We start from the raw sequence: 18577 nt of genomic DNA on the forward strand, positions 1-18577 counted from the left end.
GCCTCAGCGACTTAGTGAGGCCCTCTACAACTCAGTGAGACTTGTTTCAAAATAAAAAAAATTTAAAAATAGAGCTGGGGGTGTAGCTCAGAGTTAGAATGCTCCTGGGTTCCATCTCTAGTACTGCAAACAAATATAAAATCCAAACTGTGTTGTTAGCCATGGTGGAACACCCCTGTGTAGCCCCAGTACTTGGAAGGCTGAGACAGGAGGATCACAGGTTCAAGGTAAGCCTCAGCTATTTAGTGAGGCCCTTAGTTAGGAACTCAGTGAGACCTTGTTTCAAAGTAAGTAATAAGGCCGGGCGTGGTGGCCCACACTTGTAATCCCAGCGCTTGGGAGGCTAAGACAGGAGGATCACACAGGTTCAAAGCCAGCCTCAACTACTTAGTGAGGCTCTCAACAATTTAGTGAGACCCTGTTTCCAAATAAATTATAAAATAGGGCTGGGGGTGTAGCCCAGAGGTAGAAAGACCCTGGGTTCCACTCCCCAGAATCACACACACACACACAAAAAGTAAATAATAAAAAATAGCACTAGAGGTGTAGCTTGGAGGTAGAATGCCCCTGGGTTCAATTCTCAGTTCAAAATCAAAACAAAATATAACAAAACAAAGTGTGTTATTACTTTCTTTTTAAGTTTTGTCTGCTAATACCGAAAAGCACCACCTACTAGTTTCTCTCTGCCTGGCTCTGTTTCTCCCCAATGGGTCAACTAGCCACCCTGCCACCTGATAATGAGAATGTGCTGTTGATTAAGGAAACTGGGAAGTGTCTTTTTCTTTTTTTTCTGTAAAAGACAAGAGAGTAAACATTGTAAGCTTGTAGGCCATACTCAACTCTTCTGCTAATGCCTGGAAGCAATCATGGGCCACAGGTAAATGAATGTGATTATTTGCAGACACTAAAATTTCAATTTTATACTATGAAATTTTCACAGGAAACAGAATTGTTTTTTCTTCGTAACCACTTAAAAAATGTAAAACTATTCTTATTTCAATAAAACCAACTTAACTCAAGGAGGCCAATTTGGCCAATGGGTCATGTCCCTTCTTAAAGAGAAGCCCTTGTTTCTCACTTGTCCAAAGTGAAAACCCAAATTTTGAAGCTGACACACTGAGCCAAGTTGTTAAAACCATGCTGTTACTATAATTTTAGAGCTGCTTTAATCTAAAGAGCTTGTATCTCCAACTACACTAACTACCAAACTTTAATGAATAAACATTACCCAAGACCTCTCTCTCTTAAGTCAGGAATCCTCCATCATAATTCCTTAATAAAACAGCCAGAAGGAAAACTTGTACTAAGTATGACTCAATCAAATCCATAATTCTACTTTCATGTAACTCCCCAAAGAACCAGATGTGGCTGGCTATGGAACTCACATACCCAAATGAACACCAGAAGAGCCTATATAAAACTCCTAATTTGAAGGGGAGAAACCATTAAAGTTACTTCACAAGCAGCAAAGTTATGAGACAAACCCAGGATCCTGAATATAAAAAGGAAAAATAAATCTTTAGCTTAGCCATGAGGCAGAAAGGTTGTACGTACTTCACTTTAGCTTCTGGTGGTTTTTATACATATTTTACTCTTGTTCATTTTAATCCTTATCATGAACAATTATTTCCGTAACAGAAAGGGATTCATTATTCTAGGGAAGAGTCATCCTCCTAACTATTCAAAAAGCAGCAGGTTAGTCTTTACCCTGGATAAATAATCTTTCAAATTGGCAATGTAATTGGTTAACACACAAGTATCTCAGAAGCATAACAAAGTAAATGAGGTATCTGAAACCAGTATTAGTTTTCATTAAGGTCTAACAGATTCCATTGAAAAAAGTATACAATTAGAAAATATACTGTTGGGGGACAGTGAGATTATATCTACAGCTATCATTCTTCCTAGCTACCAAAGGTGGGGGTAAAAAAATCATAGTTTATAAACAGCTTTTCAATTTAAAAATTGTGGGTTTTCTTTTTCTTGTGGTATTGGAGATTGAACGCAGGGGCATTCTACCTCTGAGCTACACCCCCAGTCCTATTTTATTTTTTAATCTATAAACAGGGTCTTACTAAATTGCTGATAGCCTCACTACGTGGAAGAAACTGGCTTCAAATCTGCAATCCTCCTGTCTCAGCCTCCCAAGTACTAGGATTACAGGCATGTTCCACCATGCCCGGCTAAAAATACAACTTTTTATGAGCCCTAAACACATATCAAGTTGCTTCAGTAATCACACATGTTATAAATACCAACATGTAAGAGATTCAACCATAATTTCATGCTACAGAAAATCCTTTTTTTCCTATCCAGGGCCTTATTTCTATCAACTGCTTTTTAAAAATGGCATTTCTGATTCATTGTTGTACACCATTATCCATGTTCCATATGGACATATGACCTTTCTTTCTTTCTTTTTTTCTTTTCTTTTTTTTTTTTTTTTTTTTTTTTGTGTGTGTGTGTGTGTGGTGCTGGGAATAGCACCCAGGAGCGTTCTACCTCCAAGCTATACCCCACCCGATTCTTTTTCTTTATTTTGAAACAGGGGCTAAGTTGCAAAGGGCCTCACTAAGTAGCTGAAGCTGGCCTTGAATCTGTGATCCTCCTGTCTCAGTCTCCCAAGTACCAGGATTACAAGCCTGGGCCACCATGCTTGACAGGATATGTGACTTTCTGATAATGTACAGTTAACAGTATACCATTTGAAAGTTGTTTCTATGAGAATGGGCTAGTTCAAGCAATCAAACCACTGCAACAAATGTGGTTTTACAATTTAGGAATGAATACTAACTTTATATACACTTTAACACTATCATAGGAGTAGTCATCTAACACATTTCAAGGGCTGGGAAATTTTGAAGAACATATAGAAATTAACAGTTCCTTTAAAAATAGAAGAAGAAAACAACGAAAAAGGTTAAGTGCTAGAGCACATGCCCAGCCTGAGCAAGGCCCTGGGTTCCATTCCCAACATACATATACATATATTCATAGAAAAGTACATTACCAGTAGTTACAAAATAAAAAATATTACTTTTATAAATGAATTGCTTTATCTCTTTCTTAGATATTAGTATTTTATCTTCCCTAAAGTACATGAAACCAACGGGGGTGTAAATTCTCTAAACACCTGGTATAGTAAGTAACAAGACAGCCTCAGCTACTTAGTGAAGCCCTCCACAACTTAGTGAGACTCTGTTTCAAAATAAAGAATAAAAAATAGGGCAGGGGATGTAGCTCGGAGGTCGAATGCCCCTGAGTTCCGTCCCCAGGCCCACCAAAAAGAGAAAGGAAGGAAGGAAGGAAGGAAGAAAGAAAGAAAGAAAGAGAAATTCATGAAAATGGTGAGACACCACATGATATGGCATTCCGCGTAGTATAACGTTACGAATAATCTGTTACTGCTCTCGGGAAAGGCAACATGTACCATAAACGCTGGCTATGATCTGCCAACACTTTAGCACAGTTCAAAAGCCTCTTTTCAATGAGATTAATCTCAACTACATGATGGTCACATATGAAATAGCTCCCTTAATTTTACAGCTGACCCACACATACTTTGTTGGGTGGCACAAAACTGAGCTCAAGAAAATACCACCTATCTGGTCACCTCGCATAGCTCACGATCCACAACTAAAAGAATTCGCTCCTGACCAGTTTTTTTTTTTTTTTTTTTAAACCCTTCCTGGAAAGGCTTGCATCATCTTCTTCCTTATCATCCATCGGGCCAGCAAACTAAACCGAAGTTGAAAGGAGACATCTCTCCGGGAGGGAGGGCAGGGTTCGCCAGGAAGGGAGCCGAGACCTGTCAAATACATTTTCTTTCTTTTTTTTTTTTTTTTTTTTTTTAAGTGTTCAGGGGAAATGTCAAGCGAAAGGTTCACGATGCCGGGCTCAGTCTCCTTACGACCTTTTTGTACATTCAGGGATCCCATTCGACAGCCGGCGGGGCGGGCTCTGCGTCCGCGCCGGGGTCGGGGTCTGGCTGGGGCTCTGTTCTCCGCAGGCCGGCGGCGCTCAAGTTCCTGCAGTCCCGCGCCCGCGGCCGGGAACAATGCGGGCTCGGGGCGCGGAGGGGGAAGGGAGGCCGCCCTCCGCCCGCGCCGCCGAACAAAAGGCGCGGGGGGCCGGGGCCGGGGGTCGCGGGCCCGCGCCCCGCGGGGAAAACTTTGGAGGGGCCGCCGCGCACAATGGCCGGCCGAGCGCGGGAACGCGGGCGCCACGCCCCCGGCCCGGCCCGTACCTGGTGGTTCTCCTTCCTGCCGCCCGCCGCCGCCGGGCCGCTCGTCATGTTCACGTACAGGGAGCGGCTGAGCGGGCTCCGCAGCGTCCACATCCTCCGCGCCAGCCACACGGACGCCAGGCTCAGGCACAGCCAGCTCGCCAGCAGTCTCATCGGGCGCCGCGGCCGCTCGCTCGGATCACCGCCGCCGCCGGGGCGAGGACGAGGAGGAGGAGGAGGAGGAGCCGCCGCCTCCGGCCGCCGCCGCCGCCGCCCCGGCTCGAGCCATCGCGCCCAACTTGCCCATCCAGCCCCTTCAGGCCGAGGCGGGGGGCGGGGAGCAGCGGCCGGCGCGCAGCCGCCTCGCCTCCCCCTTCCCTTCCGCCCGCGGAACGCCGGCGCCGCCCGCGCCTGTTTCCACCCGGAGCACGTACGGAAGCGCGGCGGACGCGCGTTCCCTGGGGCGCGCGCCCCGCGTCCAATGAGCGGGCACGCCGGGAGGCGGGACAAAGGCGCGCGCATCCCCGGGCGCGCGCGCCCCCGCCTGCGTTCCGGGCGGCGCGGCGGCGGAGGAGGCGCTCCCGGCCTCTGCCAGGTGGTACCCGCGGGGCCTCGGGCCTGTCCTCGCCTTTGTCGCCTCTGGGCTTCGCATCCCATACTCCTGCGGGGCTTTGACAGGGCGCTTTAGGGTGACTCCAGGGTGAGGAAAAGGAATCTCTTTCCTTTCCGATGTCCAGACACTTGGACCTTCCCAAGAGGCAAATGTTGCCAGTTCTTATTACGGCCTCAGTGGCCGAGGTCTCTCAGGGAGGACCCCAAGGACCTCCACCCGGCTTCGCAGGAGTTCAAAGCGAGAATCTAGAGAGAAAGAATCCCACCCGTTCTCTGCCTTCCTCCTCCCCCACGCACCACCACCATCCTTGCCCGGCTTCCCCAAGCCTGGCAAGCTGCTGGCATGAGTGAAACAATGCTCTGCCTTTGTCGGAAGTTCCTGAAGTGGGGGCACCCACAAATAAGTAATGTTGTGATGTATTGATGGCCCTGCCCAAGAATTAACACCCCTGGCTGCCTTATTTCCTCCAACGAACAGACAGAAGCTGGAGCCAACACTTAAAGCTAACTCAGCTCTGGGAGATTGACCCGGATGTTTCTTTGATCATTTTATAGCTCGGGGAGACCCAATAACATTACAAAACTGAAAGGTTATACTGTGTTCCTGTGTCTGAACTTCTTCCTGCTGCTACCCGAGCTACAGCTAAGGAGCAACACATTTCCTAGGCCTTCTAATGACACCTTCCTGAGTGTGTTAGGAAATGCTTTTCATCTGACTGCACCAGAAGTTATGTAAATACATTGAATTTTAGTTCAAACTCAATCTTTTTGTTAATTTCATATGGCACTAAAGAGATTTTCATTTATAAAATACCTGGGTGGTGACCCACAGAGAACAAAAATCCTTTTTTACCTACAAACACTTATTATTGACTGCTAAAAATCTCAGGTTGGCACCTTTCATAACAGGGATATTTTGTTGTCTAATGTGACCCCAGCTGTGTGGAAACCCTGAAGGGACTGCCTTCTCAATCTAGCTCAAACCTCTAGTGGTCCTGGCCCCAAATATTTAAAAGAAACTATAGTAGCAAGTCCAAGTAACTGTTTGCCTACTATGTAACCTCTCCTGTTTCTTGGGATCAGTGTCACAGATAAAAATGCTCTGTTCCAATAAGAGAGGGGTGCTAGCAACAGAAGTACATAAAATGGCATATTTTCTGAAGATAAAGGAGACAAAAAGGTATGCCCTAGCTATAGACTGAGTCTGCCTAATTGCAGCTTCAAGACAACAAAAATATGTAAGATGAACAAGAAACAAGTGGATGGCTGCTGTAGTCTGAAGGATTGGGGATCAGGTGACAAAGCCTAGCATCTCAGAGGAGCATTTTTCTTTGTACCTGAGCAGCCAGACTAGAGAAAAAAAAAAAACATAAATCACCCACACATTTAAAGTACTCTAGAACAATTACAAAATACTCACACAAATGTTATTTATATTTAGCAAGCAAAGGAAGAAACCAAAGTACAGCATGATCAAGTGATTTGCCTAAAGGTAGGAGAAACAAATTGCATAGCCGACCTTTTCATAGAACCTGGCATCCCAGCTTGTGGTTCTTCGATCCATCTGAGAAGCCTTGCTATCTCTTGTCAGAGAGCCTCCTGAATGACAAATGAGGAGGAAGGAAAAGTGCAAGAGTAAATATACCAAGCAGAAGTTCAGATTGCCCTCTGGGACTGCCCCCTTCCTTCATCTACAAGAATGTCACTACTGTTTATTAAAACCTAAGTTATCCATAACGGGGAAGGGAAGAGGCCCAGGTAACACAAAAAGCCAGGTACTGAGTCAATATCCTCTCAAACGTGACTTTGAAACGCAGTCAGTGATGTTCAAAAGACCTAAGTGATGCCCTGTCCCTGGCCTCAGGTGTTTAGCCGGCATCTCAGCTCTGTGCACAGACCTGAAATTTTGGCTGGTTTACCTTCCTATCTAGATCTTTAAGCACAAGATGTTTTGCTATTGCTGCTTTGTTTTCTCTTAAGCTATAAAGTGTAGCATTTTCATGTTCTCTTTTCAATTACAAAGTATAATGCGAAGGAAACCCATAGGAGCCCGATGAGGTGACACGCATTTGGGAGATTGAGTCATGAGGATCCCAGTTCTCAGACAACCTCAGCTACTTAGTGAAGCCCTTTGCAACTCAGTGAGACTCTGTTTCAAAATTAAGACTATAGCCTGGCCCAGTGGCAGCACAGGCTTGTAATCCCCGCATTTGGGAGGCACAGACAGGAGGATCGCGCAGGTTTGAAGCCAGCCTTGCTGGCTTAAGAGACCCTGTTTCCCAATAAAATATAAAAATAGGTCTGGGGCCGGGCATGGTGGCGCATGCTTGTAATCCCAGCATTCGGGAGGCTGAGACAGGAGGATTGCGGTTCGCGGACAGCCTCAGCTACTTTGACCCTCTGCAACTCAGTGAGACCCGGTTTCAAAATAAATAATAAAAAGTAGGGCAGTGGGCGTAGCTCGGAGGCCAAATGCCCTTGGGTTCTATCCCCAGACCAGCAAAAAAAAAAAAAAAAAAAAAAAAAAAAAAATAGGGCTGGGAGTGTAGCCCAGAGGTAGAAGGGTTCCATCCCCAGTACCACCAAATAAATAAATAAAATAAAATAAATGAATAAAGACTATAAAAAGCCAAGTGTGAGCCGGGCATGGTGGTGCACACTTGTAATCCCAGCATTTGGGAGACTGAGACCAGAGGATCGAGGTTCACAGGCAGCCTCAGCTACTTAGTGAAGCCATCCACAACTCAGTGAAACCTTGTTTCAAAATAAAGAGTAAAAAATTGGGCAGGTAGTTTATCTTGGAGGTCAAATGCCTCTGGGTTCCATCCCCAGACCCTGCTTCCAAAAAAAAGCCAGGTGTGGTGGCATAGGCTTGTAATCCCAGCATTCAAGAGGCTAAGACCGGAGAATCGCAGTTCACAGACAGCCTCAGCTACTTATTGAAGCCCTTCACAACTCAGTGCTTCACACTCAGTGAGGCCCTTCAACTGTTTCAAAAAATAAAGAATAAAAAATAGGGCTGGGGGTGTAGCTCAGAAGTAGAATAACCCCTGGGTTCCATCCCCAGTACTACACACACAAAAATAATAATAATAATAAAATAAGTTAAGAGTAAAAAAATAGGGCTGGGGGTGTCATTCGGAGGTAGAATGCCCCTGGGTTCCATCTCCAGTACCACAAAAAAAGAAAAAAAAGAAAAAGGAGGAGGAGGAGGAAGAGGAAGAGGAGAAGGAGGAAGAGGAGGAGGAGAGCTCACAGGGAGATAGTCTTAGATCTATAGAAGGCACAAAATAATGCTGGTCTCTGTATAGTTATTGTTACCTCCTTGAAGAGCTAATGGTCTAAAAAGAGCTCCTATAATTAAATATTAGATTTCTTATGCTTCTTGATAATGTTTTATACACCTTCAGAGAAAGATTCAAGTTTTCCCAATAGAGTCAATAAACTGTCCTGTGGCTATTAAGGGATGATCACTTCTTAAAACATAAGATTAGTAAGCATATTTGTTATGGTTGGATCTTAAATAATCCCTAAAGCCTTAGTCACCAGCCTGTAGCACTACTGGGAGATGACAGAAGGTTTAGGAGGTGGTACCTGGTAGAAGGTGCCAGGCTAAGTATAAGGATTTTTATCTGAACTTAGTTGACATAATTTCAGTCGTTCTTAGTGATGTCACTGTGGTCTCCAGTTGCTAAATTCTAAGTCAAATAGGTTTTTGTTTTTTTTTTTTTTAATTAAATAGTGGCCTGAGAGCCGGGAGTGGTGGTGCACCCTTGTAATCCCCGTGGTTGGGAGGCTGAGACAGGAGGATCGCACAGGTTCGAAGCCAGCCTCAGCTACTTAGTGAGGCTCTCAGCAACTTAGTGAGACCCTGTTTCCAAATAAAGTATAAAATAGGTCTGGGAGTATAGCCTGGAGGTAGAAAGTCTCTCAGTTCTACCCCCAGTACTATATACACACACACACACACACACACACACACACACACACACACACACACATATAGCAGTCTGAAGCCAAGCATAGTGGCATACTCTTGTCATCCCAGCATTTGGGAGGCTGAGACAGGAGGATCACAGTTCGTGGCCAGCCTCAGCTACTTAGTGAGGCCCTTTGCAACTCAGTGAGACCCTGTTTCAAAATAAAGAATCAAAAATAGGACTGGGGATGTAGCTTGGAGGTAGAATGCCCCTGGGTTCCATCCCCAGTACCACAAAACAAAACAAACAAACAAACTTAAAGAAACAACTTAAATGTGGGCTGGGAGGAGGAGACTTCAGGGAAAGCCAGCCTGAGGAAATGTGGTCTTGTGGCCCTCTTTTTGACATCTTGCTAAACCTGAGAGCTGCCAAGTTGCCCAAGTTCCTGCTGGAATATACGTGTAACTAGTCATTGTGAGACTAGAAATGGAGGGCACCTCAGCCTTCTAGAAAGTGAGGAGTCATGGTGTTCCTCACACACGCTCACGGGGTTTTGAAGAAAACTAAATGAGCCGGGCATGGTGTCCCACACCGTAATCCCGGTACGTGGGAGACTGAGACAGAAGGACCATGGTTCGCGGCAAGCCTCAGCTACTTAGGCCCTTTGCAACTCAGTGAGAGCCTGTTGCAAAATAAAGAATAAAAAATAGGGCTGGGGGTGTAGCTCAGAGGTAGAAGGCCCCTGGGTTCCATCCGCAGTAAAAACCCTGAGTGAGGTCACGCCCGTAAAAGTGCAATGCTGTTGGCACTGAACAGTAAGGCCAGCGTCAGCCTAGCCACCCCTGGACAAGCTACGTTAGCATTCCCAACATGAGCAGCCGCCTACTTTACACTTAGTTTCACATAGCACAGATTCCCTTGAGGAGAGGTCTTCAGCCAAATACTTAACTAAATCCCAAACACCACCAAACAAATCACTTTCTAAAACAGAATTGTGTAAATTAAGCATATATGTGTGTACATGTGTGCACACGCACACACACACACACACACACATACACAGAGGGAGAGAACCACTATAATAGTTTCGATTTTTTTTTTTTTTTTTTGGTGTACTGGGGGTGGAACCCAGGGGCTTTTCTACCTCTGGGCTATACTCCCAGACCCATTTTATATTTAATTGGAAACAGGGTCTCACTAAGTTGCTGAGAGCCTCACTAAGTAGCTGAGGCTGGCTTCGAACCTGTGTGATCCTCCCGTCTCAGCCTCCCGAGCACGGGGATCGCAAGCGTGCACCACCACACCCGGCTAGTTTGGATTTTTTTTGTGTGTGTGGAACTGGGAATTGAACCCAGGGGCATTCTACCCCTAAGATATACTTCCAGCCCTATTTTTTATTCATTTATGTATATTTATTTTTATTTATCTATTTATTTTGTGTGTATGTGTGTGGTACTGGGGGTGGAACCTAGGGGCCTTCTATCTTTGGGCTACATCCCCAGCTCTATTTTATGTTTTACTTGGAAACAGGGTCTCACTAAATTGTTGCGGCTGGTGGGGAACCTGCAGTCCTCCTATCTTGGCCTCCCAAGTACTGGGATTACAAGCGTGTGCCACCACACCCTGCTAATAGTCTGCATTTAGAATGTCCCCCAGATCTCATGTAGAAAAAGTAGACATGGTGTAGGTGGGGCTGGTTGCTTAGGAGGGATCCCTGGGGGTGTGGCCTTGTACTCTGCTCTCTCTCCTTCCTGCCACCATGCCCTGAGCTCCACAGTTGCAACCTGGCCTAACATGGAATGAACTCACTGAAATCTCCAGAACAGTGAGCAAATAAATCTTTCTCTAAGTTGTAGTCATCAGATATTTGGTGTCACATCAGTGAGAATGCTCACTGAAACAAGCACCGAAGTTGTCTCCTTTGTGTGTGTGGGAGGGGTACTGAGGATGCAACCCAGGAGCATTCTACCTTTGAGCTACACTCCCAGCCCTATTTTTTATTCTTTATTTTGAAACAGAGTCTCACTGAGTTGCAAAGAGCCTCACTAAGTAGCAGAGGCTGTCCACAAAGCACAGTCCTCCCATCTCATCCAGGCCTCCCAAATGCTGGGATTACAAGCGAGCGCCACCACGCCCGGCTTGTTGTCCCCTTTTTTATTGGAGGGGGTAGTAACTGGGTACCCAGGGCATTCTGCCTCTGAGCCACACTCCGAGGATCCCCCCCCCTTTTTTTTGCAGTACTGGTATATCCTACCTCTGGGCTACACCCCTAGTCCTATTTATTATTTATTTTTTTTTTTTTTTTTTTTTTTTTTTTTTTTTTTTTTTGGTGGTACTGGGGTTCCTGGAAGCCCTTCTACCTCCGGGCTACGCTCCCAGACCTATTTTATATTTTTGAAACAGGGTCTCTTATGCCAGCGCGGCTGGCTTCGAACCTGCGCGATCCTCCTGTCTCCGCCTCCCAAGCGCGGGGATTACAAGCGTGCGCCACCACGCCCGGCTTTATTTTTTTGTTTTTTATTTTTATTTTTTGGTGGTACTGGGGTTCCTGGAAGCCCTTCTACCTCCGGGCTACACTCCCAGACCTATTTTTACATTTTTATTTGGAAACAGGGTCTCCTAAACCAGCTCACGTGGCTGGCTTCAAACCTGCACGATCCTCCTGTCTCTGCCTCCCAAGTGCAGGGATTACAAGCGTGTGCCACCATGCCCAGCTCCTATTTATTATTTATTTTGAAACAGGGTTTTACTAAATTGTGGAGGGCTTCACTAAGGAGCTGAGTGAACCAAGAGTCTCCTGTCTCAGCCTCCCAAGTACTGGGATTACAAGTATGTGCCACCTCACCCAGCAGGTTCCCCCCCCACCTTTTTTTTTTTTTTTTTTTTTTGCAGGTCTGGGGATGGAACACAGAGGCATTTGACCTCCAAGCTACACCGCCTGTCCTATTTTTTATTCTTTATTTTGAAACAGGGTCTCACTAAGTTGTGGAGGGCTTCACTAAGTACTGAGGCTGTCCGCGAACCACCGTCCTCTGGTCTCAGCCTCCCAAATGCTGGGATTACAAGCATGCACCAGGCCCTGCCTTTTTTTTTTTTTTTTCTCTCCCAGTACTGGGCATTGAACCCAGGGGCATTTTACATCTGAGATATGTCCCCAGCCCTATTTTTTATTCTTTACTTGGAAACAGGGTTTCACTAAGTTGTAGAGGGCCTCACTAAGTAGTTTGGGCTGGTGTGAACCAGATCCTTTTGTCTCAGACTCCCAAGTACTGGAATTACAAGTGTGTGCCACCATCCCTGGCTTAAGTTGTCTTTTTTTTTTTTTTTTTTTTTTTTGCGGTGTGGGAATGGAACCCAGAGGCATTTGATCTCCAAGCTATACTTTATTTTGAAACAGTGTCTCACCAAGTTGCAGAGGGCCTCACTAAGTGGCTGAGGCTGTCTGCCAACTGCAATCCTCAGATCTCAGCCTCCAGAATGCTGGTATTACAAGCATGTGCCACCATGCTCAGCTAAGTTGGCCTTTTTTAACACACAATTTCTTCATAATATTGAGAGCTTCAACTTGATATATCATTAACAAATTAATTCTAACTGATGGTGGTATAACTGGTGTCAAACAATCACATGTAGTAGCTTTAGGAAATGGCTATTTTCAATTTAATACCTTATGTGATTCAATTTCTTTCCATATTATAAAATCAGCCATCTCTGTACCTATGTTGTGCATATATGAGACTGTTTCAGGATTCTTCTGCCCCACCCCGGAGGTACTGTAATACCAGGTCAATGCATGGCGTGGACAAAGCAAGCTCCTACTTCATCTCCTAGCTCCAAAAATCCATTTAATATGTTGTCCGGGAATAGAGGATGTATCAGATATTAAACTGATAATAACAGATACTACACTTGATCTTAGCCAAAAGGCCAAAAAGCAATTGCTTAAGATTATTAAGAGAGCCGGAAATGGTGGTGCATGCTTGTAATCCCAGCACATGGGAGGCTGAGACAGGAGGATTCTGATTCACAGCTACCCTCAGCTACTTAGTGAGGCCCTTTGCAACTCAGTGAGACTCTGTTTCAAAATAAAGAATAAGAAATAGGGCTCGGGGTGTACCTCAGTGGTAGAATGCACCTGGGTTCCATTCCCAGTACTGCAAAAAAAAAAAAAAAAAGAATTCTTAAGATAAATCTTTACATATAATACATATAATAGTTTAAGCTACTTAAGAAACAAATATAGTGTGTGTGTGTGTGAGTGTGTGTGTGTGTGTGTGTGTGTGTGTGTGTGTGTGTGTGTTTTGTTTTACTGGGAATGGAACCCAGGGGCCTTCTACCTTTGGGCTACATTTCCAGACCTATTTTATATTTTTATTTGGAAACAGGGTCTCACTAAGGTCTGAGAGCCTCACTAAGTAGCTAAGGCTGGCTTTGAACCCATGCGATCCTCCTGTCTCAGCCTCCCAAGTACTGGACAAGCATACACCACCATGCCCGGCCTGTATTTTTTAAAATAAATTTTTATTGGTGCATTGTAGTCATACATATCAATGGGATTAAAAAAAAAAACTTGTAGAGATATACATGCACACATCACCCAGTCAGCCCCTACCCAATTTCTAACCCCTTCCCTCCCCCTCCCTCCTACCCACGCTTGGCTTCCTGATTGACTTTGGTATGTCTAAGTACATCATATCCTTTAAAGAGTTTCCCTTATCCTCCCTCTTCTCCCCTCGGATATGGCACCTTCATTGCTCCTCTATAGGGCCCCTTCTTCATCTAGAGTTCCTCCTGTTACCCATTCTCCCTAATATTTTGCACATTAAGAAAAGCATCTGAAGCCGGGCGTGGTGGCAGATGCTTGTAATCCCCATGCATGGGAGGCTGAGACAGGAGGATCGCGCAGGTTTGAAGCCAGCCTCCACTGGTTTAAGAGACCCTGTTTCCAAAATTAAAAAAAAAAAATATATATATATATACATATATATGTATATGTGTGTATACATATACATATACATATACACATATACACATATACACATGTATACATGTACACATACACATATCTATATATATATGTAATATATATAGATATATATTAGGTCTGAGAGTATAGCCTGGAGATAGAAGGCCCCTGGGTTTCATCCCCAGTACCACCAAAAAAAGAAAAAAGAAAAAAAGAAAAGCATCTGATTTCTTATTTTTTGTGTGACATTCACTGTAAATGCCATAATTTTGTTCTCCCCTATGGCTGGGCAAAATTCCATTCTGTATATATCCCATAGTTTTGAAATCCACTCATCCATTGAAACATCTTGGCTGGTTCCACAGTTTGGCAATGGTGTACTGTGCAGCTATGAACATGGTTGTTCATGCATTAATTTGGTATTTTTAAAATGTATATTTCAACCAAGTAAGGGCCTTCCAATGGCAGGTCTATGAGTCAGCACTCTGATAAGAGATAAGGCTGGCCGGGCGTGGAGGCGCACGCTTGTAATCCCCGCGCTTGGGAGGCAGAGACAGGAGGATCGCGCAGGTTCGAAGCCAGCCGCTCGCGCTGGCTTATGAGACCCTGTTTCCAAATAAAAAAGTATAAAAAATAGGTCTGGGAGTGTAGCCCGGAAGTAGAAGGGCTTCCAGGAACCCCAGTACCACCAAAAAAAAAAAAAAAAAAAAGAGATAAGGCTGTTGTTTTGTTGAGTTTCTGCAGCATTCCTTTTTCTTTCTCTCTCTTTCTTTCTTTCTCTCTTTCTTCTTTCTTTCTTTGTGGTACTATGGATTGCACCCAGGGGCATTCTACCTCTGAGCTACATCTCCAGCCCTATTTTTTATTTTTTGTTTTATTGATTTGTTGATTTTTTGTGTGTGTGGTACTGGGGTTATTGAAAGCCCTTTTACCTCCGGGCTACACTCCCAGACCTATTTTATATTTGGAAACAGGGTCTCTTAAGCCAGCCCGGCTGGCTTCGAACCTGCACAATCCTCCTGTCTCTGCCTCCCAAGAGCGGGGATTACAAGCGTGCGCCACCACGCCCGGCTGATTTGTTGATTTTAAAGAACTGGGAGTTGAGCCAGGTGTGGTGGTGCAGGCTTGCAATCCCAGCATATGGGAGGCTGAGACAGGAGGATCGGGGTTCGTAGACAGCCTCAGCTACTTAGTGAGGCCCTTTGCAACTTAGTGAGACACAGTTTCAAAATAAAAACTAAAAATTAGGGATGGGGTGTAGGTCAGAGGTAGAATGCCCCTGAGTTTCATCCCCAGTACCACAATAAAAACAAACAAACAAACAAAAAAACTGGGAATGGAACCCAGGCTGAGCTACACCCCCAGCCCTATTTTTTATTCTTTATTTTGAATCAGGGTCTCATTAAATTGTAGAGGACCTCACTAAGTATCGGAGGTTGGCCACGAACCTGAGATCCTCCTGTTTCAGCCTCCCAAGTACTGGGATTACAAGCGTGTGTAACCACACCTGGCTTTTTCTGGGGCATTTTCAAAAGTTCAAAGATCTTTCATTTTTTTCTTTTCTTGTGGCACTGGGGATGGAACCCAGGGCATTCTACCTCTGAGCTACACCCCCAGCCCTATTTTTTACTCTTTGTTTTGAAATGGGGTCGCACTGAGTTACAGAGGACTTCACTAAGTAGCTGAGGCTGTCTGTGAACCGAGCTCCTACTGTCTCAGCCTCCCAACGGCTGGGGTCACAAGGGTGCGCCACCACGCTGGGTTTCATCTCATTTTAAATACACTTGCAAACAACCCTATCCTTAGCCTCTTAATTGCTGTATCCTGTATGTATGTGGGTTTGGTCTTATGAATGGCTTCCACCCCACCTAAATCACCATCTAACTTTATGACACTGTATTTTGATATACTTATGTCAAAGTTATAAAACCTTGTTATAACTATAAAACACTCAAACTTCTGTTTTGTTTGAAACACACGAAAAAAATTGTACTACATAGCGAGAATGCCTTTTAAACTTTAAATATTTTCTAGTAGACCAAGTCTCTATGTACATAAACATAAGTTATCTAAAAGAGTTTTTGTGTAATATACCACAGAACAACCACATCTTTGCTGGCATGAAGGACCATCATTTTATTTTTGCACAACTGCAAACTGGTTAGAAAATGAGGAAGAACACATTTATGAAAGAGGATACTTGAGTAATTGACCGACCTGAAAATCAGAAAGAACTATCTCCCTCTCTGGTGAAATTCGAGATTGATTTTTGCGTGTGTGGTACTGGGGGTGCACCAGGGGCGTTCTACATCCAGGCTACACTCCCAGACCTATTTTATATTTTATTTGGTACCATTTGTGTGTGTGTGTGTGTGTGTGTGTGTGTGTGTGTGTGGCACTGGGGATGAAACCCAGGAGCATTCTACCTTCAAGCTACACCCCAGCCCTATTTTTTTTTTTTTTGAAACAGGGTCTCACTGAGTTGCAAAGAGCTTCACTAAGTAAGTAGACGAGACTGTCCACAAACCACGATCCTCCTGTCTCAGCCTCCCAAATGATGGGATTACAAGCGTGTGCCACCACGCCCGGCTCTATTTTATATTTCATTTGGAAACGGGGTCTCACTAAGTTACTGAGAGCCTCACTAAGCTGCTGAGGCTGGCTTCGAACCTGCGTGATCCTTCTTTCTCAGCCTCCCAAGTCCTGGCATTACAAGTGTGCGCCACCACGCCTGGCAGATTGATTTTTCTTTTAATAGCCACAGATAATCTGAGCTTGTTTTTTACAACTTAGCCTAGGATCTTCCTCAAACTTATTGTGTGCACAACCCACCAAAAGAGAGGAAAAGTATTCAGATGTTAGAAAACTAAAACTACAGCATTGTGAGAGCCCCCCCCCACTCCACCTCATCCCCAGTTATCCTTTCCCCTTCCCAAGCACTGCGTTCCAGTTTCCTTAAATTGAAAACGTCAATACTGAACACAGCTTTTTTTTTTTTTTTTTTTTTTTGGTGGTACTGGGGTTCCTGGAAGCCCTTCTACCTCCGGGCTACACTCCCACGGGCTACACTCCCAGACCTAGTTTTTAACTTTATGTGGAAACAGGGTCTCTTAAACCAGCGAGGCTGGCTCCGAACCAGCGCGATCCTCCTGTCTCTGCCTCCCAAGCGCGAGGATTACAAGCGTGCGCCACCACGCCCGGCTGAACACAGCTATTAAGTTAGTCTACAAAGAGAAAGTATTTATCAGTTTTTTCCTTTTCTATGCTCAAGGTCCTGGGGATCAAAGCAAGGTCTTGCACTTGCTAGGTAAATACCACCAAGCTATCTCCAAATGTTCAAGTCTTTTGAAGTCTGAAACAGCCAGGCGTGGTAGCACATGCGTGTAATCCCAGTGCTTGGGAGGCTGAGACAGGAGGATCGCACAGGTTCGAAGCCAGCCTCAGCTACTTAGTGAGGCTCTCGGCAACTTAGTGAGACCCTGTTTCCAAATAAAATATAAAATAGGTCTGGGAGTATAGTCCGGAGGTAGAAGGCTCCTGAGTTCCACCCCCAGTACCACAAAAAAGAAAGAAAAGTCTGAAACATGGCAAGAGTGGGCACTAGAAGCCAGGCATGGTGGCACACGCTTGTAATCCCAGTACTTGGGAGGCTGAGACAAGAGGATCACGAGTTCTTGGACAGCCTCAACTACTTAGGCTCTCCACAACTTAGTGAGACCTTGTCTCAAAATAAAAAATAAAAGATAGAGCCGGGCGTGGTGGCGCACGCTTGTGATCCCAGCATTCGGGAGGCTGAAACCAGAGGATCGCGGTTCGCACACATCTTCAGCAACTTAGTGAGGCCCTTTGGAACTCAGTGAGACCTGGTTTCAAATTAAATAATAATAATAATAATAATAATAATAATAATAGGACAGGAGATGTAGCTTGGAGGTAGAATGGCCCTGGGTTCCATCCCCAGACCTGCAAAAAAATAAAATAAAATAAAAGATAGGCCCGGGGGTGTAGCTCAGAGGTAGAATGCCCCTGGGTTCCATCCCCAGTACCACACACACACACACAGAGTGTCCACTCAAGTCTAGCATCTTTCTCCAAACAGGACAAGTTTTCTCATCTCAGCAAAAGTCAGATTCTGTCCTCTGCCCCCCTCCACCCATAGCTGGACACAGGAGCGGGCTTTGCTCATGAAACTTAGTAAAATACAGGTTTTTATATGTGAATATAGATCAAGGCTATTCTCCCTCCAGAAAAGATCCTATTTTTATAAGGAGACATATTTATAGATAATTTTCACATATCTCTAATGCCCATTGTGATTATTCAATAAAATATTTAAACTGGGCGTGGTGGTACACTCTTGCAATCCCAGCATTTTGGAGGCTGAGACGGGGTGAGGTTTGAGGACAGCCTCAGCTACTACTTAGGCCCTTTGCAACTCAGTGAGACCCTGTTTCAAAATAGAGAATAAAAAAGGGTTGTAGCTCAGAGGTAGAAGGCCCCTGGGTTCTATCCCCAGTACTACTACTACTATTATTACTACTACTACTAATAATAATAATAATAATAATAATAATAATAATAAAACTTTTTTTTGGTGGTAATCGAGTAGAACCCAGAGGATTTCTATCACCGGGCTATACTTTCAGACCTGTTTTATATTTTATTTTGGAAACAGGGTCTCACTAAGTTGCTGAGAGCCTCACTAAGTAGCTGAGGCTGGCTTTGAACTTGTGCAATCCTCCTGTCTCAGCCTCCCAAGTGCGGGGATTACAAGCATGCACCACCACGCCCGGCTATAATAAAACTTTAATAATAACAATAATTAAACTTTGTCAGGTTTGCTTTTTGTTTTTT

At 44.7% G+C, this 18577-nt stretch overlaps 1 protein-coding gene across 7 annotated transcripts in view; it reads right to left on the reverse strand.

Annotated features, from left to right (window-relative positions):
- The window catches only part of METTL9 (methyltransferase 9, His-X-His N1(pi)-histidine), a gene marked incomplete at both ends in the record, with an annotated part of 50861 nt that extends 44460 nt beyond the window's left edge, over positions 1 to 6401 (reverse strand). For 5 of the 7 annotated variants that reach the window (XM_080702896.1, XM_080702895.1, XM_080702901.1 and 2 more), the window contains one exon: positions 4247 to 4399. In XM_080702896.1, the coding sequence (XP_080559022.1) occupies positions 4247 to 4399 (153 nt within the window). Of the gene's footprint in view, positions 1 to 4246; positions 4400 to 6356 lie in introns of those variants that run through there. The other 2 variants (XM_080702898.1, XM_080702897.1) reach the window with 1 other exon arrangement.
- Positions 6402 to 18577: the final 12176 nt, after the last annotated feature.

This window comes from Muscardinus avellanarius (assembly GCF_963383645.1).
Source record: "Muscardinus avellanarius genome assembly, chromosome: 10".
Classification (NCBI taxonomy): domain Eukaryota; kingdom Metazoa; phylum Chordata; class Mammalia; order Rodentia; family Gliridae; genus Muscardinus; species Muscardinus avellanarius.